The sequence below is a fragment of the Spermophilus citellus genome (genome assembly GCF_964194105.1).
Source record: "Spermophilus citellus genome assembly, chromosome: X".
Lineage (NCBI taxonomy): Eukaryota > Metazoa > Chordata > Mammalia > Rodentia > Sciuridae > Spermophilus > Spermophilus citellus.
In genome coordinates this window covers 46,037,303-46,061,498 of record NC_138190.1, presented here as the reverse complement: position 1 = coordinate 46,061,498, position 24,196 = coordinate 46,037,303, and the positions used below count along the sequence as shown (strand labels likewise).

Here is a 24,196-nt window from a genome sequence, read left to right as displayed (position 1 = left end):
AGGCTGGCTTTGAAATTGTAATCTTCCAGCCTCAGCCTCCCAGTTAGGATTACAGGTTTGTGCCACTGCACGTGGCCAGCGTTGCTTTTTTTGCTCAGGATTGCTTTGGGTATTCTGGGTCTTTGTTCTTCTGTATGAATTTTAGGATTGTTTTTTCTAGTTCTGTGAAAAGTATCATTGGCATTTTGGTGGAAATCGTATTGAATAACTTTGATAATATGGTCATTTTCACAATACTAATTCTGCCTGTCCATGAACATTGGAGATCTTTCATCTTCTGGTGTCTTCTTTGATTTCTTTCTTTAGTGGTCTATAATTTTCATTAGAGATGTCTTTTAACTCCTTGGTTAGGTTTATTGCTATGTTTTTTCCCTTTTGGTTCTGAGTTTTGAGCTCAGGAGTGTTTTGCCACTGAAGCTACATCCCCAGCCCCCGCCCCTTTTAATTGAGACAGATCTTGCTGAGTTTCCAAGGTCAGCCTGGAACTTGTGATCCTCCTCCTTAGCCTCCCAGGTTGCTAGGATTACAGGTATGCATCACTACACCTGGCTCCTAGATATCTTTTTTTGAAACTATTGTGAATGGAATTGTTTTCCTGCTTTCTTTTTCAGTGGATTCATTATTGGTGTGTAGAAAAGCTATTGATTTTTTGTGTGTGTGTGTGTGGTCTAGGGATTGAACCCAGGGCCTTGTGCGTGCGAGGCAAGCACTCTACCAACTTAACCCCTAGTCCCTAGCTATTGATTTTTGTATGTTGATTTTTGTGTTCTGCTTCTTTTCTTAATTTTTCAAAATCGGCTCTAAAAGTCTTTGGTAGAACCAGTAGGATATTCTAAGTATAGGAACTTATCATCTGCAAATAGGGATAAGTTGATTTCTTCCTTTCCTATTTCTATCTCTTTTTATTTCTTTCTCGTATCTAATTGCTCACGTTAAGATTTCAACTACTATTTGAATAGGAGTGGTAAGAGTGGATGTCCTCATCATGCTTCTGAGTTTGGAGGAAATGCTTTCAGTTTTTTCACATTCAGTATGATATTGGCTTTGGATTTGTCATATATATCCTTTATGATATTGATGTGAGTTCCTTCTATCCCTAGTTTTTCCAGGGATTTTATCATGAAAGGATACTGCATTGTCCTTGGTTCTGTTTATGTGGTGTATAACATTTATTAACTTGCATATATTGAACCAGCCTTGCATCCCTGGGATGAAACCAGTCATGGTGTCTGATGATCATGTATCATTGAATTCAATTTGCTAATAATTTTCAGTCTATGTTCAATGATACTGGTCTGTAGTTTTCTTGAAGTGTGCTTTTTCAGTTTTGGTATCAGGGTGATATAGGCGTTGTTTGGGGTGTGGAAGCATTCCTTCCCTTTCACTTTCATGGAGTAACTTGATGAGTATTGGTATTTGTTCTACTTTAAAAAATGGTAAAATTCAGCTGTAAATCCATCTGGTTTTGTGTTTTTCTACATCAGAAGACTTTATTACAGTTTCAGTTTTCATAGTTATTGATCTGTTTAGGTTTTCTATATCCTCTTGGTTTAATTTTGATAGATTATAGGTGTCTAGAAATTTGTCCATTTTTTCCTAAATTTTCCAATTTATTGAAATATAAATTTTCAAAATAGTCCCTAATAATTCTGTGGATTACTGTTGTGTCTGTGTGATATCCCCATTTTGTCTCTAATTTTATTAATTTGGGACTTTTCTGTCTTTCTTTGTGTTAGTTTGGCTAGGGTTTTATCAATCTTGTTTTTTCAGAGAACCAATTCTTTGTTTCATTGATCCTTTGTATTGTTGTTAATTTCTAGTTCTGTTAATTTCAGTTCTAATCTTTATTATTTCTTTTTTTCTTCTAGTTTAAGATTCATTTGGTCCTGTTTCCCAGGACCTTAAGATGCAGCATTAGATTGTTTGTTTGAAATATTTTATTTTTCTTTGCAGTGTTGAGCTTGAACGTAGGGACACTCTACCACTGATCTATAGCCCCAGCCCTTTTTATTTTTTATTTGTTCTAATTTGTTATACCTGACAGTAGAATGAATTTTGACACATTGTACAAAAATGGAGCACAAGGTCTCATTCCTCTGACTGTATCTGTTTTTTTATCTTGTTCTTAACTAAGTTTCTAAGGCTGGCTTGGAACTTGGAATCTTCCTGCTCAGCCTTTTGAATTGTAGGCGTTACAAATGTATATCACCAAGCCTGGCTGGATTTTTAAATGTAGGCACTCAAGTGTAAAACTTCCTTCTTAGAACTGCTTTCACTGTTATGTTAGAGCTTCTGATATGTTGTTTTTCCATCTTCATTTGATTCTAAGAATGTTTAAAATTCTTAATTACAAAACCTCTTTAATGGAGAGGTTTTCCAGTTTATGTTTATGGAGTTGCCATTTCCTAGACTGTCTTGAATTTTATTAAAATATATTTCTATCAAGGTATGGATTTTTATCTTAAATTTTTTATCTTAAAATTTTTTTGAATCCTTCTCACATTTCTATCACTGCTCTGGGTTTATTTATATATTTCCTTTGTCATTTTGTGGGTTTTAGGAAGGGGGGGGGAAATAATTTAATATGTTGTCTACCATCTTGAAATGGAAATTATACATTATACCTAAATGTTAAATAGATACACTTGAATTTATTTCTCTAAAAACATCAAAACTTAAAAAATTGTTCTATCACTCCCTTCTCTACTGCTCTCCTTTGAAAAAGACAAAAATTGTTTTTATTATTTCTTCTCTATTAATTAGCTTTTAATGAAGTAATCTGGAATTTTAATTCCAGGTTGTTCCTTTTGCATTGTGTTACTTCAATTTTAATTAATGCTGAGAAAACTTATTCAGTTTTACCAATTACTTTAGTCATTACTACTTAGGCTTAACTCTAAACTCTAAATTTTGGAAATTTCTGACTTTATTGTAAGCCAGCTTATCTGTTTTTCCCCTGAGATGAGGTTTCACCTTGTTGCCCAGACTGGTCTCAAACTCGTGGACTCATGTGATCTTTCTGCCTCAGAGGACTATAGACATGGACCACCACACTTGGCTGGCTGCAGTTTTTTTTTCCCTTCCCCTTGTACTGGGGGATTAAATTCATGGGTACTCTATCACTGAGCTAAATCACTAGCCCTTTTTATTTTTTTATTTTGTGTCAGGATCTCACTGAGTTACTCAGACTGGCCTCAAACTTGGAATCCTCCTACCTCAGCCTCCCAAATTGCTAGCATTATAGGCATGTGCCACTGCTCTGGCCCTGGCCATGCTTTTATTGAAGCATGTTTAAATAATATTTTCAGAAATAGTGTAAGGGATGGTTTATTTCAGTGTTCCTGCTGTCTAGAAATGTAGGTTTTTTCCCCCTTTAAACTTGATTGATAACTTGTCTGAGTTTAGAAATATAGGATCACAGTCCTTCCTCAGAATTCTATAAAGGTTTTTCCTTTAATTTATATCATTTAATGAAATAGATTAGAGGTTGAGTGCCTATTTGAAGTTTTTTCATTGGTTGGTAACCTGATACTTTGGAAACCTAGAATATTTTGTTAATTCAGAAATTAAGCCAGAGTAAATGTTTAGGTGTCTGACATTTTGATTATTCTCACCCTGACATTATAGAGCTTTTAGATATGAAAACTCAGGGATTTCTTGGGGGTGGGATTCTTGTATTCTTTTTTTATTAAACTTTTGCATTCAGTTTCAGATACTGCTTTTCAAGATACTGATATTGTGTGTGTGTGTGTGTGTGTGTGTGTGTGTGTGTGTGTGTGTATGCTGGGAATCAAGCCCAGGGTCTTAATACATGCTAGTTAAGCACTTTATCTCTGAGCTACATCCCCAGTCCATATTTTGTAGGGGGGTTTATAATGTAGTTACAAAACGTAATAACTGCTGCATTGCCTGTGGAAAGAGTCAAAGTAACTATTTAGAAAGAACTGACTGGTGAAAATACATTCATACACATGTACGAACAATAAAGCACTCAATTTGAGTGGTGTTAGAAATATGCATAAAGCGAGGCATGGTAGCTCATGCCTGTAATCCCAGTGGCTTGGGAGGCTGAGACAGGAGGATCAAAAGTTCACAGCCAGCCTCAGCACCTTGGCAAGGCCCTGAGCAACTTGGCAAGACCCTGTCTCAAATCAAAATACAAAAAGTGTTAGGGATGTAGTTCAGTGGTTAACTGTTCCTGGGTTCAAACCCTGGTATCCCCCCAAATTTTTTTCTATGGCTTTAATTTGGAACTTGTTCTTCTATTTCAGGACCGGAAGTTAACCAAAGCTGAGCAGCAGCGGTTTAAGGAAGAAGCAGAGATGCTAAAAGGTCTCCAGCACCCCAATATAGTTCGATTTTATGATTCCTGGGAATCTATATTAAAAGGAAAGAAATGTATTGTATTAGTAACTGAACTAATGACATCAGGAACCTTAAAGACGTAAGTTGACATTGATAGTGACAATGGAGTTTTATTTGAAAATAATTTCAAGGGTCATAACAGTTATTTTTATACTATTGATTAAAATTTTTCTTAAATGTGTTTTCTGGTAAGTAAAAAAATCAGGATGTTAATGAAGTATGTTAGAAAGTATGCATTACTGATAAATTAATATTTGTGGGATATCATAGAAGTTTAGCATTGGAAATTGTTATAGAAAAAAATATAATTCCATTTTGTAAAGGAAAATAAATGATTGACAGCTTAGCCATATTCACAAGTATAGTGAGTAATAAATAATACTATGTAATTGTAGTCTTACCTTTCTAATAATAATTTTTGTTTTGTAGTATAATCAGTTATACATAATTAAATGTAAGGTTTACTTTTAGTTTACTTTCTTAACATTTTTGTACTAAAATTTTATGTAATCAAACCTGCTGGTGAGTCTATATTTAATAATTATTAGGAAGAAGAGATAGACAATCCATTTAAAATTGTGCTTCCACTCCAGAAAGGCCACTCTGGCATGCTTCTTATTTTGAAGTAAAAATGCTACACTTGGTAGGATATCTTTTTTTTGGGAGAGTCAGACCATTTTATTGAGGGGCAGGGAGGGGTTGAGCATTGCAGTCACTTGAAAGTCAGTTTTCTTACATAAGAATGAGTTCTTACATTAAAATTTTTTATAATATTGGACAAAACAAAACAACACAGGGATGGCAATCATAATGCATAAATGATCGTCTTGCTTATGTAATGTCCCCTAATAGTGTTTTTACAATAAGTTGTGGCTATTTCTTTACATGTGGCCTTCTATTTCTTCATATAGGTACTTAAAACGATTCAAAGTCATGAAACCAAAGGTCTTAAGAAGCTGGTGCAGACAAATTTTAAAAGGGTTGCAGTTCTTGCACACTAGGACTCCTCCTATTATTCACCGGGATCTGAAGTGTGACAACATTTTTATCACAGGACCCACTGGGTCTGTGAAGATTGGTGATCTGGGACTGGCCACCTTAATGCGTACATCATTTGCTAAGAGTGTCATTGGTGAGTAACATTTTTATAGTTTACTAGTCGGGATAGGGAGCTTTCTCAATTGTATAGTTCTATTCCAGGAATGAGTTAACTATGGGCCGGCCATAGGCCAAATTTGGCCCACCGCCTGTTTTTGTAAATCAAATTTTATTGGAACACAGCCATACCTGCTAATATATGGACTCTCTATGGGTGCTTTTGCACTGCAGAGTTGAATAATTATGTGACAGAGACCATGTAAACTGCAAAGTCCAATATATTTACTATCTGGTCCTTCACAGAAAAATGTACTAACTCTGGCCTACACTGTAAATGTGCTTTGAAATATCTATTATATATATATTAACTTATTTCAGAAATGTCTTTGTGTATTTCTTTTGTAGCATATATTTAGGATTATTGAAAGTTTCTGAAGACTTATGAAAGTTTATTAAGTGAATCCAGAAAATTTTGAACTAAAAAGAATAGAAATAAAAACAAATTTTATTAACCATAATCTAATCTTAAGCATTATAAATTTTAATTTATCAGTATGGAAAGTTAAGGAAATTCTGTAGGTGCTTTGTTTATATAATACAAATTTTATACTTTTAGATTTGCTTTTTGAGAGCAGAAATTAACATGGATAATCTTTAAGGAAATGGGTACCTTGGTGGATACAGTTTCTCTTTAATCAAAATATGGCTATGGTGTTATTTTGTAGGAACACCTGAGTTTATGGCTCCAGAAATGTATGAAGAGCACTATGATGAATCCGTAGATGTCTATGCTTTTGGAATGTGTATGCTGGAAATGGCTACTTCTGAGTACCCTTATTCTGAGTGCCAGAATGCAGCTCAAATATACCGTAAAGTTACCAGTGTAGGTATAACTTTATTCTTTTTACTTTACAAATTCCCATATTTCATGTTGAAGTTGGTAAAATTGACTTAGTCAAGCCTAATTTTGGGACTACAGTTGTTGCTCAGTGGTCAAGCACTTGCCTAGCATGCATGAGTCCTGGTTGTAATCTCAAGATGTGTGTGTGTGAGAAACATCTAATTTTGGTTTAGTTTTGTATGACAGTGTTACATTAACAATTGTGCTGTGTTTTGGTTTAGATGTGATGTCCCCCAAAAGCTCATGTGTGAGACAATGCAAGAAGGTTTGGAGGAGAAATGATTGGGTTATATCCTTAACCTAATCAGTGAATTAATCCCTGGAGGCAGGTAGGGTGTGACTGGAGGAAGTGGTTCATTGAGGGTGTAGCTATGGGGTAGATATTTTGTATCTGGAGAGTGGACTCTCTGCTTTCTGATGGACCTGTGAGCCACTTCCCTCTGCCACACTCTTTTTTAAAAATGTTTTTTAGTTGTAGATGGACACAATACCTTCATATTATTGTTTTTTTTTTTTAATGTAATGCCGAAGATCAAACCCAGTGCCTCATGCGTGCAAGCACTCTACCACTGAGCCACAACCCCAGCCCCAAGTATTTTTTTTTTCTTTTTGTGGTGCTGGGGATTGAACCCAGGGCTTTGTGCATGTGAGGCAAACACTCTACCAACTGAGCTTTATCTCCCCCCACCCTCTGCCATACTCTTCCGCCATGAAGTTTTGCTTCAACTCAAGCCCTGAGGAATGGAGCTTGCCTTCTGTGAACTGAGATCTCTGAAACCTTGAGCCCTCAAATAAACTTTTCCTCCTTTACAATTGTGCTGGTCAGGTCCTTTAGCCACAGCAGCAAAAAATCTGACTAAAACAGACTTGAGATAATCTTTAGATTTATAATACATACCTGTACCCTATTGGGGTCATCTAAAATGCTCTATATTAGTGTCTTTGATAAAATGTACAGGTATATCATCTGTATTCTTTCATTTATAATGAATTTTTAGATATTTATTAGATGGATATTATTCTTCAAATCTGAATAATATTGACAAGAAGGATTTGAAGGTTTCTTATAGTTTTACAAGCCTGATTATGAAAGGCAGTTTAAATATAATTCAACAGATACAGTATTTGAGTCCTAGGTATATGTAATTTTTCTGTTAGAGATTGTAAGGAATGAAAAGATGAGGAAGAGGTGATTTCTACCCTCAAATATCTTGTATTCCTAGTAGGGGAATAATATAAATTCACAAGCAACTATAAAATAAGAGGAGGAGAATATAATTAAAATATAAGGAAATAGCAACAGGAGTTTTATGATTGTTCAGAGGACGACTACTTCATATATAGTCGAGTGGCTCAAGATAGGCCATGGAAGAGATTATTAAGTGTGAAATAGCTAATACTAATAGATAATGCTTTTTTAAAATTTTAATTTGTTATATATGACAGCAAAGTGCTTTACAACTCATATTACACATATAGAGCACAATTTTTTCATCTCTGGTTGTATACAAAGTAGAGTCACACCATTTATGTCTTCATACATGTACTTAGGGTTAGATAATGCTTTTTAGCCCCTTAAAATTAATATTATTTTTAATAGAAAAAACATAATTGTGTACATTTATGGAATACAATATGATGTTTTGATATATGTATATGATATGTAATGATCAAATCAAGCTTGTTAACATATACATCACATTTCTTGCTCATATTTTTTGTGATGAGACATTTGAAATTTACTGTAAGTTATTTTGAAATATGCACTATATTATTATTGACTGTAGTTACTCTGTTGAACAAAAGATCTCAAAACTTATTCCTGTGGTATAATTGCAACTTGTACCCTTTGACTATCAACTCCCCATTATCTCCTTTCCAACCTTTGGTAACCACCATTCTATTCTTTATTTCCATGAATTTTATTCTTTTCAATTTCACATATAATATGATTATGTTATATTTGTCTTTCTTTGCCTGTCTTATTTTATTTAGTATAATGTTCTTTAGGTTCATCCATGTTATTACAAATGACAGAATTTCTTTTTTAAGGGTTAATAGTATTCCATTTGATGGGCATTTAAGAGACTTAAGAGTAGTATTGAGCTGGTAAATGTTTAGCAGTTGATTCCATGAAAAAAAAAAAGAAAAGCACTGATTTCTAGTATTTGCTAATTTTTGTGGTGTGAATACTTCCACCTTGGCTGATTTCAAGTTATTGGTGTGGCCTCAATGAATGCAAACTTGGGAAGAGATGCATACTGGCACTCATTGTATGATATTTCCACTACACATATACAATAGCTATCAACAATCTCAAATGCATAAGTAATGACAAAATGTGGTAAAATATGGAATGGCGTTTTCAATATTTATTACCTTGGCTTTTAATATAATTTATTTAATTGTGAATTTATTTAATTCCGTTTTTTTAATTGGCTGTGTTTAAATTGCTTGCAAATTTCTTGAAAATGTAATAGCTCTTATGAGTTTATATGACAGCTCCAGCACACCATACACGTGATATATAGACTTTGGATCTTGACTTGAACAAACCAACTATAAAAGAAACTTCACTTGAACAATTTTGAAAATTTAAAAGTGGACTGGGTTTTAAATAACATTAAGAATGATTATTTGAGGAGGGATAATGACTTTTTTTTTTTTTGGCAGTGCTGGGGATTGAACCCAGGGCCTTGTGCATGTGAGGCAAGCACTCTATCAACTGAGCTATATCTCCAGCCTTGGGATAATGACATATTTTAAAAAAGAATCTTATCTATTAGAGATATAAACTGAAAAATTGTGGATCAAATTATATGATGCCTTAGATCTCCTTTAATGTACTCTAATATATGAAAGTTATGTAGGTAGATAGATGAAACAAAGTTTACAAAATAACAATTGTTTTTGAAGCAAATGATAGTTATGTGGAGCTTCAATATTCTATTCTTTTTAGTATGTTTGAAATTTTCTTTAAGAGCACAGTAAAAGAGAATATCATTTTAGTTGTGGCTCACATTTTGGAAATCTCTAAGTAGAAAAGTATTTTGTACTTGATTTGTAAATTATAGTTCCGCAACTATTTTCACTTAGAAACAGAGAAAGGCAATAATTACTCAGGGCTGGGAAATGGATAATAGGCTAGTGGAAAGGTCAAAGAGGACTGTTTCTATAAATAGAATAACACAAGTTCATTTTTAATGACTGTTATTTTACCTTAAACTCACAGAATTCATATTTTCACAATTCATATTTTCGTTTTTCTTAAAATGTGTTGAATTTGGGTTCAAATTAACTCCTTATCTTACCAGATTTGTCAGTATATGATACTGGATTTTCTGATTCTGTGGTGTGTAGGGTAGTGTGACAGGCATAGAAGTAGATCCCCCCCCCTTTTTTTGGTACTGGGGATTGAACCCAGGGGCACTTAACCACTGAGCCACATCCCAAGCCCTTTTTTAAAATTATTTTTTTATTTTGAGACAGCATCTCGCTGAGTTGCTTAGGGCCTTGCACATAGTTGCTGAGGCTGGCTTTGAACTTGGAATCCTCCTGCCATAGCCTCCAAAGCCACTGGGGTTACAGGTGTGCACCACTATGCCCACCTAGAAGTAGATCTTGAATTGCCTCCATTCATGATAATTTTTATTTCTATTATATTATTCTGTTACTAATTTAATTTGGAATATTGTATCAAATGATTGCAGTAATATATTGATTTGAAAAAATCTAAAACTCAAATAAAAGGTAATATAAAGTATAAAATAAGCAGATTCAGGCAGCTAATACAGTTATCATAGGAATATTTAATACATTTTCTGGACCTATTGAACATTATGAATTATGAATTTTTGTGGAACCTGTTAATTACCATGTAGGATTCTGTTGGTATTACAGTATTGCTTAAGTAGAAAAATATATATATTTCTCAAATTTTCATACATAGGCATATATATTTCATGCATGCACATATATATATGTGTGTATATACATACACACACTGCTTGTTTATTGATTTTTGCCATTGTAGAAGACTTTGAATTATATTGAATTGGAGTATTTGAAATAAAAATACTTTATTTGAAATTTTCAAAAGTTTTTAAAATAATAGTTCTCTGATTCCAAAAAGTAGTTATTATAGGTTTGGGATTGTGGCTCAGTGGTAGAGCATTTGCCTGGCATGTGTGGGCATTGTGTTTGATCCTCAGCACCACATAAAAAAAATAAATAAATAAAATAAAGGGATTATGTCCATCTACAACTAAAAAAATAAAAAAATAGTTATTATAATTTTTCTAATTGGTTTTATACTATATGTACATATTTGGGTCCTTCTTTTTCCCTATTTGATATTAAATCATGAGGATTTTCCATATCATTAATTATTTTTACCCCCTTTTTTTCATTACTAGAAATTGAACACAGGAGTATTCTACCATTGAGCTTTATTATCTGAACTCTTTTTAGTTTTTATTTTGAGATAGGATCTTAGTTGCCTAGATTGGCCTTAAATTTGAGATTCTCCTGCCTAATCCATCTGAGTTGCTAGAACTACAGTCATGCATCGGCTACTTTGAGAACATTTTTAGTTTTTGTGTACCCTCATATAATATAAAACATAATATATAAGTTTGTCTTTATTGTTGGTTATTTAGATTTACAATTTTCACAGTTATTTGTAGAGTTATGGCAAAATTTTAGTTAAAAAAGTTATTAAAGTTTTGCCATATAAATATATTTATATATATTTATCTCATCTTAAACTGGAATGTGATTTAATGATAAAAATGATGTTAAAACGATCATGTTGATTGGATTTTCAATTGCTTAATTTGTGAAAAAAAATGTTTGTTCTTCCAGGGCATTAAACCAGCCAGCTTTAATAAAGTCACTGATCCTGAAGTGAAAGAAATCATTGAAGGATGTATTCGTCAAAACAAATCTGAAAGGTGGGTGCAAGTCTAGTGAAATGACATAACTGATGGATGTATTTTTTTCTAATCATACACTGGGTCATTTTTTTGTCCTTTTATTCATGCTAGGTATGACTTTTGAGTGGAAGCCAAACCATATGGTATAGAGTGAAGTGTATCAATGCATGTTGTTTGACATTTTAGACTTTAATATTATGTGCTGAATTTTCCTTGAGCTGACATTTGGGTTGTTTGTGTGTATATATTCTTTACCACGTGGCCTGCGCAATGGTTTCATTAATGAGGTTTTAGGCATAAAGTTAGTTAGAAGAGATCGAAATAAAACACACAGACTCAGTTACCTTAGTTATATTGTTAGGTCCGAGACGGCTCCCCTCTCTGGTTCCCTCCTCTAACCGCCCAGCAGGGCAGCAAGGATTACTCAGGGCTAGCAGGAGAGAGAGAGAGTGAACACGCTGGGGAGTAGCCTTTTATTGGGGAACAAGAGATTAAGGGGAGAATTCCATCCAATGAAGGTTGAGGGGGGGCTGCACTCCAAGGTCAGGGTCAGTGATTGGGTTCCCAGGGTCAGTGGTCAGGCACACCCCCACACGGATGGGCTCACTCATCAGGAAAGGGTCAGGAAAGCTTCGACATAGCCAAGGCGCCTCAGGCTTTTAACGGGAGTCACCCAATCACGTGTCAGAATGGCTTTCCACATATCGCCCCTTTTTTTTCTTAACAATGAGGCAGCGGTTCACTCTCTGGAGTTTCTGGATCCTTGATTGGAAGACTCACCATCCTATGATTACAACACAAAAGAGAATTAACAGCAAGGAGGATAATCCAATAATGTACCAAGCGGAGTGTTTAAGAATATTTCCAGGGTTGAATCCATTTAACTCCTTTAATATTTGGTTAGCCAAAGAAGAAGGATCTGAAAAATCAGCTCTATTATTTTGAATGTCTTGGATGTGGTGATGAAGTTCCAGAATATCCAAGCTATTATTACTATTTTGCCAAATACCTAATAAATGGTTTTTAACCTTCTCCCAATCCCAGAGAGAAGCATTGTACTTGGCAGCTGTAACACATACATACTTATAATTAGCATGGCATTTAAGCCTTTCCTTAAATTTTAAGGCTGAAAGTTCATTACCTATGTCTATAACAGTCGCCTCTAAGGTGTTTAATTTAGTTTCAATCCTCTCATCAATATTTACTTGATTACACAGAGCCTTGGAAGTATTTTGAGCTAAATTATTAAGAAATTTTGCGTGCTGAATATTCTGAGACAATGTCAGAGACACAGAGACAATTGAGGCAATGAATGAGACCAGCGCTAAAACACCAACAATTATGACTCCAATAGCACGTTTAGGTCTTGTTAGCTGGGCATGAATTTGCTGTAAGACTTGTAAACCAGCATCAGCATACCATGGCTCTGAAATATTAGCAGGTAATAAAACAAAAGAGGGCTGATGAAGTATCAGCACTCCTTTTCCTCCATTATACCTAGTAATACAATTGGTTAGGTTGCACTTATTACAAGTAACAATGTATCTGTCATCTATCCATTTAACTTTTACATTTCCAATAATTAAAACATAAGGAGATTGGACACAAGCTCTTAAGCCATAGCAAGATCCCTCTTTACAGTTCTTGCCAACAAATTTTGGTAAAGGTTTATCTGTAAAATGTAAATATTCTGAGGCAGCAATTAAATGCCAAATATCTTTTTGAACACCTCCTTCACTATAAGTCAAAATATTACTGACAAATCCTGCAGGTGTCATAGCAGAATTTCTTCGTAATTGTCTCTTATCAATTTTTGGAGACCAGTCTAAAATATACCCACTAGCTTTAGACACCTTATGTTGTACAGGAAAGGTATTTACACAATCCATCCATCTAGGAAAGGTGCCGATCTCAATTATAGAACTATTTGGACAGTGGGGTATCAGTGGAGGTTTTGCAGAAATGACTGGCTTGTTATGGAAAAGTCCCATCTTAATTACTGATCTAGTATTAGGTTTAAAGTCCCCATAAATAGAATTATTTGTCAGTCTAGGTCTACCAATCGCTGTCTTTTCTTCGAATGATACTTTCAGACAGCCAGCATGTTTATCATGTGACCAACACAAAGGTAATTGGGCACTGTAGCCAGAATAATTAAATCTAGTCACATGATTGGGAGTAATATGAGTATCTGTAAATCCTCCCATCATGAATGAGTCATTAGTAAATACTGGAATAGATTCTCCAGTCCACACAGCTGGGTGTACCAGGGGTGGATCTGGGAAATATGTCCAATAAGTGTCTACTTGATTCCCTTTTGCCTGACAGCCCAGTAGGGCAATTACTGTTGTTACCATCATCACTGGGGTCCTGTTCCTTCCTAGGCGTCGAAGTATTCGGGAAGCCTGGGTTGTTAGCTTCTTCACGTCTTTACATGAAATCAGCTTTTCGGCTGGTTCAATCTGGTCTTTCTTCATCTTTTTCTGATATCTCCTCTTTCTGGGTAGTGGCTCCTCCGGGTCGACCCTCAATCGCTTGAGTCTGGGTTCTATCTCTTCCATGTCTGATAGCACGTTCCGGCACCCAAATAGGACGGAAAGAGCCTTCTGGGAAGATACAAGCATGGTCTTTTCCCCACATTATTACTGGGTCCGGACCCTTCCACTGACCAGTCTGTAAATCTTTCCACAGAACTCTGCCTAAAGGGCCTGTTACTGAGGGAGACATTTGCCTCTCAGCAGCAGTGTGACCTTCTGTGTCACAGTTTAAAAAATTTAAAACAAACAAGGCATGATTAAGGCTATTTTGGGGAGTCAAAATCCTATTCCCATCGGAATCTTCCCAACGGAGATAGTTGGCACTTTGAGCAGGCTGTGAAACCTGTCCTATTCCCTCTAGGTTAGCTGGTGCTACATGCAAAGGCCAGTTCTTAGGCCAAAACCTACTAGACAATACCGAGATATCAGCCCCTGTGTCTATTATTCCTAGGAAATTTTTGTTATTAATTCTAAGTTTCAATAAAGGGAGTTCTTGCTGTACTAACTGGGACCAGTATACTCTGTCCGGCGGTTTAGAAACTGAATCTACCGGCAGGTGCCTTTCTGAGACACAAGGCAGTAATATTAATTGAGCAATAGTATCCTTTGGGGTGAGCCTTAGGGCATAATTGGATTTTACAGTAACATATAACTGTCCTTTAAATTTTGAATCTATCACACCAGGTATTACCTCAATGGCTCCCTTTAAATTATTACGTCCCAAAATTAAACCTACAGTATTATCAGGAAGCGGCCCGAAAATCCCAGTAGGGATTTGTTTTGGCCCCGTTTCAGGATTTAATTCAACTGTCTTTGAAGGTCCTAAGAAAACTGTCTGCGATCTCTGTCCTGGTAAAAATCGCGGACTGTCCTTGTCGGCGCCAGTGACGTCACACTCTGCGACCTCCCTTGGAATTCCCCGTATTGTTGCTCAGCTCCCGCTAGGAGGAAATGATGGCGGCGAGAAGGCGGGCTGATCCGCGCCATCTGAATCCTCTGCATGGGGCTGCGAGTTTAAGTTCACATTTCTAACCTTTGGCTTGGCCCCTAATGCCTTTGTTTTTAAACGGCTTAAGGGAAAGGGAATTAACTTAGCCTCAGGCTGATTTTCCATTTGAATAGACTTAACAGCTCATTGAATGCCTTTTAAAAGGTCCTCAGGGGGCCACGAACTCTGGCCCATATATTCAAAAAGACAAACTTCTAGGGCCGTCCAAGTTTTCTGTGTATTTTCTATGCCTCCAGGTAGTTCATTAGAAAGACAGACTCTCTGTAACTTTTTTCCTAATTTCTCCCAAGTAAGTAAATTTGGAGATTCCTGTTCGCAAAACCAAGGACAATATTCACCTACAATCTTTAAGAATTGTAATAACTGAGTTTTCTTTATCTTTTTTCCTTTCTGATTAATTATACTGTCTAAAACAGATACATTTCCTTATCCGTAGAAGTTGAATTTCCCATTTTAATTAATTTAACGTCTCTTTCCTTCAATATCTCCAGGTACTTTTGTGACTCAAATTGTCACCTCTTCCTTTATCTTTATTTTTTCCTTATCTTTATTTTTTTCCTTATCTTTATAGCGCGCTCCCACTCAATCTAACTAATCTAGAATGCCCCACGTTGGGCGCCAATTCTACCACGCGGCCTGCCCACTGGTTTCATTAATGAGGTTCTAGGCATAAAGTTAGTTAGAAGAGATCGAAATAAAACACACAGACTCAGTTACCTTAGTTATATTGCTAGGTCTGAGACGGCTCCCCTCTCTGCTTCCCTCCTCTAACCGCCCAGCAGGGCACCAAGGATTACTCAGGGCTAGCAGGAGAGAGAGAGAGTGAACACGCCGGGGAGTAGCCTTTTATTGGGGAACAAGAGATTCAGGGGAGAATTCCATCCAATGAAGGTTGAGGGGGGGCTGCACTCCAAGGTCAGGGTCAGTGATTGGGTCCCCGGGGTCAGTGGTCAGGCACACCCCCACACGGATGGGCTCTCTCATCAGGAAAGGGTCGGGAAAGCTTCGACATAGCCAAGGCGCCTCAGGCCCTTAACGGGAGTCACCCAGTCACGTGTCAGAATGGCTTCCCACAATATTCTGACAAGTTTTCATCACCTTTAACCATCAGCTTAATAGGCAGTAAGCCTACACAGGTTACCTTGCTTCTACCAGTTGAGGGTAGATAGATATATTTTATTTAATCCTATATCCCTGTGTCACAATAATGATAATGTTGATATAGTTGCTTTTATTTCAGAAGTAATATTGTAGATTTATTATTTGTATCCCAGTGTGTGTTTTCTTATGAACAAGTCATTTTAGTCTTATCTTTTACTTCTCTTTAATTTGAGCCTTGGAAAATTACTGACTTAAATTAATGGGTATATCTTTTAATTTTTACTACCTTATCAATGATATATACTTTAAACAAACAAATAATCTGCATCAGTGTTTCATTGACCCTCCACATTTTTATTAGTTTTCTAACTTGATTCAGTATTGTATATCTGAGAATACAATAGACCTTACCTTAGCCATTAAGGTAAGGTCTGTTGAATTATGGCTTTATTATAGAACACTTAATAAAAGCTAGGTGTGGTGGGACAGGCCTGTATAGCTACTCTGAGTGGCTGAGGTGGGAGAATAGCTTGAACTCACAAGTTCAAGAAGACTATATCTTGAGCAACATAATGAGACCCTGTCACAAACAAAAAATTTAAATGGACTTGACAGGCCTGGTGGTTAATGCCTGTAATGCTAAGTAAGGCAGAGGTAGGAGGATTGCAAGTTCAAGGCCAACTAGGGCAACTTAGCAAGACCCTGTCTCAAAAAGAGTTGGGGATGTTGCTGAGTGGTACAGTGCCACTGGGTTCAATCCCCTGTACCAAAGTAATAATAACAGTAGTAATAATAATAATAGTAAAAATGTAGAGGGTTGAAAATCCTCCATTTATAGGACACCAAGCTGTCCACATGATTCTTTTCTGTTTTAAGTGGTACAGGAGGGGCTCTCTACATAGACATTAGGCAGTATATTAGTTTCAGCACCCACTGGCCTGTAATACAGATTGATTAAATATTATATGTCTTTTAAACATTGGTTGAAGAAGAAACAATTGTCCTTCTTTGCAAAAGAATCTTTTGAAGTCTTATGTTTTATTTTCTTCTCAGTGATGGTTAATCCTTGATATTAAGCTAGAGTTGATTCCATTATACGTATACTGTGGCCTAGAACCAGAGTTAAATACTTTAAGAAAACCACTGGACTTTGCTGAACCACATTAGCTACACCACAACGTTCTTCTAAAGAGTGAAGCACACCATTGCTAATGAAGTCAATGACATAAATATTTGTGAAACAGTTTTAATTTCTAATTTACTTTAGAATTTATATTGCTGGGGGAGTTTTTAGTTTCATTTGCTGAGATTCTATTATTGGAGTTGTAGTAACTTAAGCTGATGGTTTAAGGAAAATCAATCCACCCAACATGTACTTGTCTAATTCTTTCTATGAATACTTTTATATATGTTAAAGTTCATTATATAGTAGGTGTGGTGGCACACTCCTGTAATCCCAACAACTGGGAGACTGAGGCAGGAAAATTGAATGTTTGAGGCCAGCCTGGGCAATTTAGCAAAAGCTTGTCTCAAAATACAATGAAATGGACTAGGAATGTAGTGCTATCACCTGGGTTCAATCCCCACTACAGAGAAAAAAAGCAAAGTTTGTTGTCTAGATGCTTTACTGGTAATAACTAATCTTTTTATTTATTTTTTTTCCGTGTTACTGGGGATTGAATAGAAGGGTACACTACTACTGAGCTATATCCACAGCCCTTTTTTTTCAGTTTTTGTTGATGCTGGCCTAAAATTTAAGATCCTCTTGCCTCAGCCTTCCAAGTCAATGGAATTATAGGCCTGCACCACTATGCCTGGCATAATTAATCTTTAATTAAAGTTACTATATATGCATGTTATTTGGGATTTCTTTGTATCCTTTACAAGATTTGGTTTTATAACAAAGCAGATTAATGGTTTAATTTCTAGAAAATTTAAATAAGGTTGTTGCTTTGTTATAAATAATTTTGACTTATTATTGGAAGAATTTATAATGAGATATGTATTTTGCTTATTAGGTTGTCTATCAGGAACCTACTAAACCACGCATTTTTTGCTGAGGATACAGGACTGAGGGTAGAGCTAGCAGAGGAAGATGATTGCTCAAATTCATCCCTGGCTTTAAGACTCTGGGTTGAAGACCCTAAAAAATTAAAAGGCAAACACAAAGACAATGAAGCTATTGAATTCAGTTTCAATTTAGAAACAGATACACCTGAGGAAGTAGCATATGAAATGGTAAGTTTTACCACTGTTTTCCCCTGCCATATATGGTATCAGGTTTGATTACTTTCTTGTATTCATTGCTTTCTTTTCTCTCACTTTCTCCTGGTTTTTGTTTGTTTGTTTGGTTTGCTTGTATATTTTCAGAATAGGGAATTGAACCCAGGGGCACTTTACTACTGAACTATATCCCAGACCTTTTTATTTTTTATTTTGAGACAGAGTCTCATTAATCATGCAGGCTGGTCTCAAAGTTGTGATCCTCCTACTTCAGCCTCCCAAGTCACTGATATGACAGGCTTGTATTACCATGCCCAGCCTTTCACTGTCTCCTGTTTTCTTTATTTAAATTGTTGTGTTATTGTGAAATGTATCTCAATAGCAGAGTATACAGAATTTGTATGTACACTGTAAAGAACAATAAAACACTACATTTGTTAAGAAATAGAACATTGTCATTGCCTTTGAAGCCACCAGTGTGTTGCTCCCAGCTACATTCCCCTTTCTCAGCTCCTTAGGCAATATCTATCCTGACTTTTCTGTTACTTATTCCTTTGCTTTTCATTATAGTTTACCTAAGTAATATATTGTTTTATTTTGTAAACCTAATAGCAAACACACACCTAGCTGGCTACACAGGAGCATTATTAGTATAATTAGATGAAAAACCCCAGGAGAGGATAAACTGAAGAGAGTCTCTGGATCAACATCTGGTTTCAGCTTCCCTAAGAGCATACAAGAGCTGCTTCTGGGGAAATCAGAGTATGCGGTTAAGAGTAAGTTCAGGGAAATAAACCCATGGATCAGCACAGTCAGAATACTGGCAAAGGCTGTTGTACAGACCAGAAATTAGTTTGGTAACCATACAGTTGGACAGGAAGTGGACCACTCTGATTTTTCCATTTCTAATTTCTCTGTGACCAGCCCCCACCCTCAGTAGATCATAGCCTGTAACTAACTGCTAGGAGGTGTAATGCATGTCTACACCTGCTCCAAGCAGCTGCTAATACTGATAGGAGGGGCATGCATAAGTTTTAGCAGAATGTAGTCAAGACTGGCTGGATATTTTGACCTCAGGTGAAAAAGGATGGGACAGTGACAGTGGGGATCTTGGAGATGATAGCCCTTTACATTACTGAATTAAGGTTATGCTGTTCTAATCTGAAGTGTTTTCCTTGGACATCTGGTGTACAACTGGCATCTGGATACTTATCTTTACTATCTTCCTAGATTTTTCTTTGCCTCACTCTTGTACTGGGTTTTATGTTTCCTAAATCCCATGTTTTTTTTCTTACCTGGCCTGTCCTTTTGTTTTAGTGGAACACTTTTCTGCTAGCTTCTTTTCTTAAAGTTTTGGGGTATTTTTGCAGTACTGGGGACTGAACCGAGTGGCACTCTACCACTAAACCACATCCCCAGCCCTTTTTATTTTTCATTTTGAGACAAAGAGTCTTGCTAAGTTGTTGGGTCTTGCCTCAAACTTGTGATCCTCCTAAGTTTCCTCAATTGCTGGAATTATAGACATGTGCCACTGAGCCTGACTTTCAAACATATTTTATATATCTTTGTATTGTTTTAATATTTACAATGAGCACATGATATTTTAGAATGAGTAAAACAATGTAAAATGACTTAAATTTTAAAAAATCTATAAAACTAAAAATCAGTATTCCTTTGATTCTGCCAACATGCAGAGGTGTAAAAATTCAATATATCCTGTCTATACTGTAGTATAGTGTTTTAAGTTTTCTGCTAGCTTGTTAAGAAAGGGGTACATAGGAGATAAATTCTTTGAGACTTGGAAATACAAAAATTCCTTTTTCCATCTTTGTATTTAATTGATCATTTTGTCTGACCAAGGCATTTTTGGTTGACAGTTGTTTGCTTTTTTAAAATTTGAAGTCATTGCTACTTGCTCATCTAGCTTTTAGTATCATTGTTAAAATGTCCAGAGTTGTTGTGATACTTGATTGTTTACATGTGATGCATTTTTTCCCACTCTGGAAGATCTTTTTCTTCTCAGTGATCTAAAATTTCACAGTAATGTATCTTGATTTGAGTCTGTTTTCATCCACTGTTGCATACTCTGTGGATCCTTTCAATCTGTGAAAACATATCCTTTAGTTTCTGGAAAGTTTCTTGAAATATTTTGATTTCTTGTTTGTTTCTCCTTCTGGAATTGCCAGTTATTTGGATGTTGGGCCTCTTAGAACTGGTTTTCTAATATTCTCATCATTTCTATTTTCCATCTCTTTATCTTTTTATTCTCCTCTGGTAGATGTTAGCAACTCTGTTTTCTAACTCTTCTATTGAATTTTTCATGTTTACTAATGTGTTTTTAATTTTAAGTGTCCTTTTTCATTTTTTTATCTGTTCCTTTTTAGGGTAAATATCTTGCACTTTGTTTTGTGAATGCACTATTGTCACACCTCTCTATAAAATTAGTGTTTTTTGACTCCTCTTTTGAATAAAGAATTTATTGTTACATTATAAATTACTACAAATTTAGTAGCTTAAAACACCACCTGTTTACTATCTCTCAGTTATATAGGTCAGAATTCCTGGTAAGCCTTGCTGGATTCTCTGCATAGGATCTCACAAGCCTCAAATCAAGGTGTTGTCTAGCCTGTTCTTATCTGGGAGTTCTGTTGTGAGATCCTTGTTTCCTTGCTGGATGTTAGCTGAAGACTGTTTTCAGTTTCTTGAAGCTGCTTTTTAGTCCTTTCATGTGCCCAATCATGTCTTCAAAAAACAGGGTTGGCTTGGTGAATCCTTCTAGTGTCATCTGCTTGTAAAATATCACTCAGATAATCTCCCTAGTTTAAGGTCATCTGTGCTATATATACAGATACAATAATGATGGGAGTGATATCTCATCATGTTCACAGGTTTGGCCATCAGGTGAGGGCGTCCTTTAGGGGCCATAATTTTACCTGCTACAGGAACTAACAAACGATCTGGATGGTATTATTGCTTGCATAATGAGACTTGTTAACTTTGACTACTATAGAGTACTTGAGTGGGCCATTATTATGGGAATCTCAGATTGTTATTTATAAATCTTTCATTTTCCTTTGGTAAGATTCTCTAGAGAAGCATTTTTCAGTCTCCTTCCTGGAGAATAAGGGTATTAATACCAGTATTTTGGTAACCAAAAAGGAAAAGGTCTGAGCATTTCTGCATTTGATATCCAGCTGTATATGGTCGCTTAATAGTTTTGTTTTTAACATGGTAGCCATAATATCAACTGTGTTTGATGTTCTGAAAACCAGAGATACTTTCTTTTGCCCTCTTCAGAGAACAAAACCCTAGATTAATGGTTAGGGAGAAGCAATCATACAAAGGTGTGGAAGGAAGGGTGAGATGCTGGGACCTAAATAATTGCTTCACAAAACCTTATAACTGAGTCTTCCTTATTTTCACTTTACCTTCAGTTATGAAAGTACCTAGTACCATCAGTTCCTGTGGTTTATGATTATTCTTCAGTATAAATGGTTCTTAGTTTTCTGTAGTTCACCTTTCCCAGTTTTTTTTGCACGTGTGTGTGTGTGTGTGTGTGTGTGTGTGTGTCGTGCTGGAGCTTGAACTCAGGGCCTTGTGCATGCAAGACAACAAGCACTCTACCAATTGAGCTATATCCCCAGCTTCACTAGGTTTGTTTTTATTGTCTGTTTGTTTTCTATATTCCAAAGTATTCAAAAGGTTGTTACCATTGCTGTTCTCTTATATACCCTGTTCTTGTGTGTTTTTAACTTAATCCATTTATTATGGGGTAGTTTTTCTTTTTAGAATTTTGGGAGGGAGCATAATTGGGTTACGTGTGTTTCACCTAACTTTTGGTTTTTTTGTACTGGGGATTTGACCCAGGGGTCCTTTACCAGTTAGCTACCTCCCCACCCCCTTTTATTTTTTTATTTTGAGACAGGATCTTGGTAAGTTGCTTAGGGCTTTGCTAGGTTGCTAAAGCTGGCTTTGAACTTGTTGTCTTGCCTCAGCCTGCCAAGTCACTGGGATTATAGGCATGCACCACCATGCCCGGCTGTTTCAACTAACATTTTATTCATCTTTCAACTACTGTGACATATTTCAAGAGTCTGCAGACCCCCAAGACTTGCTTTAAAAAGCAGACTATAGCATTGAGAAAGATGTGCCATGGTACCTTCTCAAATCATTTTCTCTGCTGCTCACCTTTGTTGCTCTGAGACAATAAGGCAGAACTGTTTCCTCTCCTCTGATACTTCTAATGCCTAGTAAGATGTAATATTTTGTGGTAAATATACTTCTTTTGCCTAGAATGTTGATCTCCACTCCAGACTTCATTTGTACTTTCTTCAATAGCCTGTTCATTCCTTTGTTTGCCTTTTACCCAGGTCCAAATTTACCTTCCACTGTAACCGTTTCCCTATTTCCTCGGGCTCTTTTAGCAGCTCATTTCTACTTCATTTCATTTTAAGTTTGTATCTATTTTTTTTAAAGACAGAGTGATAGAGGGAGAGAGAGAGAGAGAGAATTTTTTAATATTTATTTTTTAGTTATCGGCAGACACAACATCTTTGTTGGTATGTGGTGCTGAGGATCGAACCCGGGCCGCACGCATGCCAGGCGAGCGCGCTACCGCTTGAGCCACATCCCCAGCCCCCTGTATCTATTTTATACCTTCAAATTTTGTGTTCACATAGGACAAAAGATCGACTTAGTTACTTGTATCTCTCTCTCTTGTCCCCAGTACTGGGCATATTGTAGACATTTAATGCTGCTGAATGAAGAAACCCTTTTAATTTTTTACAATTCTTAATGGCAGTCATAAATTATCAGTAACAAGGCTGCACGTAATGAAACATCAGAGTTTTTATTTTTATTTAAAGTCCAAACTGTTTCAATAATGCTTGGTAATACTGTTGTTTTTTTGTATTTATTAAAAATATTTTCTTATATTTTTGCATGTATGTATGTCTTTGATTAAGAAAGAATATAGAGATCAGGCATGGTGATGCATGCCTTTAATCCCAGTAACTTGGGAGGCTGAGTCAGGAGGATCGCAATTCGAGCCTACCTCCACAATTTAGCAACGCTCTATGCAACTTAGCAAGATCCCATTTTGAAATAAAAAGTAAAAAACCTATGTGGCTTTTATATGGCTCAGTGTTTGAGTGCCCCTGGGTTCAATCCCCAGTACCAGGGGCAAAAAACGAACAAAAGAATGAATGAATGAATATATAAGCAAATTGACTGTTGTTTAATAGAGTTTGGAGTTTGGGGTATAAATTAATGATGTTAGTTGGGCTGGGGTTTTATGTAGCTCAGTGGTAGAGCACTTGCCCTGCTTGTGTGAGGCACTGGGTTTGATCTTCAGCACCACATAACAATAAATAAATAAAATAAATATATTTTTAAAAATAATGGTGTTAAAAATAGCCAAAATCTTAAATGTTAAGGAAGTGCCTTGCTTACTATGTTTTGTTTGTAGGTCAAGTCTGGATTCTTTCATGAAAGTGATTCCAAAGCTGTGGCTAAATCCATTAGAGATCGGGTGACCCTGATAAAAAAGACAAGGGAGAAGAAGCCTGCTGGCTGTTTGGAAGAACGCAGGGATTCACAGTGTAAGTCTATGGGGAATGTACTTCCTCAGCAGCAAACTACAACTTTGCCTCCTACTTCTGCTCAGCATACTGGGGCTGAATGTGAAGAAACTGAAGTTGATCGACATGCTCGACAGCAGCTTCTACACAGAAAACCACAACAGCACTGCTCCTCCATTAGAGGTAAAGCAATTAAAATTTATAAAACACATACAAATGTCCAATCATATTTCCTTATTTTTTTTAAATTTTAAATTTTTTTTGAGAGAGAGAGAGAGATAGAATTTTTAACATTTATTTTTTAGTTTTCGGTGGACACAACATCTTTATTTTATTTTTATGTGGTGCTGAGGATCAAACCCAGCGCCCCGTGCATGCCAGGCGAGCACGCTACTGCTTGAGCCACATCCCCAGCCCCAATATTTCCTTATTTTTAAATAGTACTTTTG

The 24,196-nt window shown here is 36.1% G+C and overlaps 1 protein-coding gene across 4 annotated transcripts in view; it reads left to right on the top strand.

Annotated features, from left to right (window-relative positions):
* Positions 1-24,196, top strand: part of WNK3 (WNK lysine deficient protein kinase 3) — a 146,486-nt gene that overhangs the window by 22,227 nt on the left and 100,063 nt on the right. For all 4 annotated transcript variants that reach the window (XM_081278270.1, XM_081278268.1, XM_081278269.1 and 1 more), the window contains exons 2-7: positions 4,272-4,444; positions 5,277-5,497; positions 6,189-6,346; positions 11,228-11,316; positions 17,964-18,183; positions 23,636-23,930. In XM_081278270.1, the coding sequence (XP_081134396.1) occupies positions 4,272-4,444; positions 5,277-5,497; positions 6,189-6,346; positions 11,228-11,316; positions 17,964-18,183; positions 23,636-23,930 (1,156 nt within the window). The remainder of the gene's footprint in view (positions 1-4,271; positions 4,445-5,276; positions 5,498-6,188; positions 6,347-11,227; positions 11,317-17,963; positions 18,184-23,635; positions 23,931-24,196) is intronic.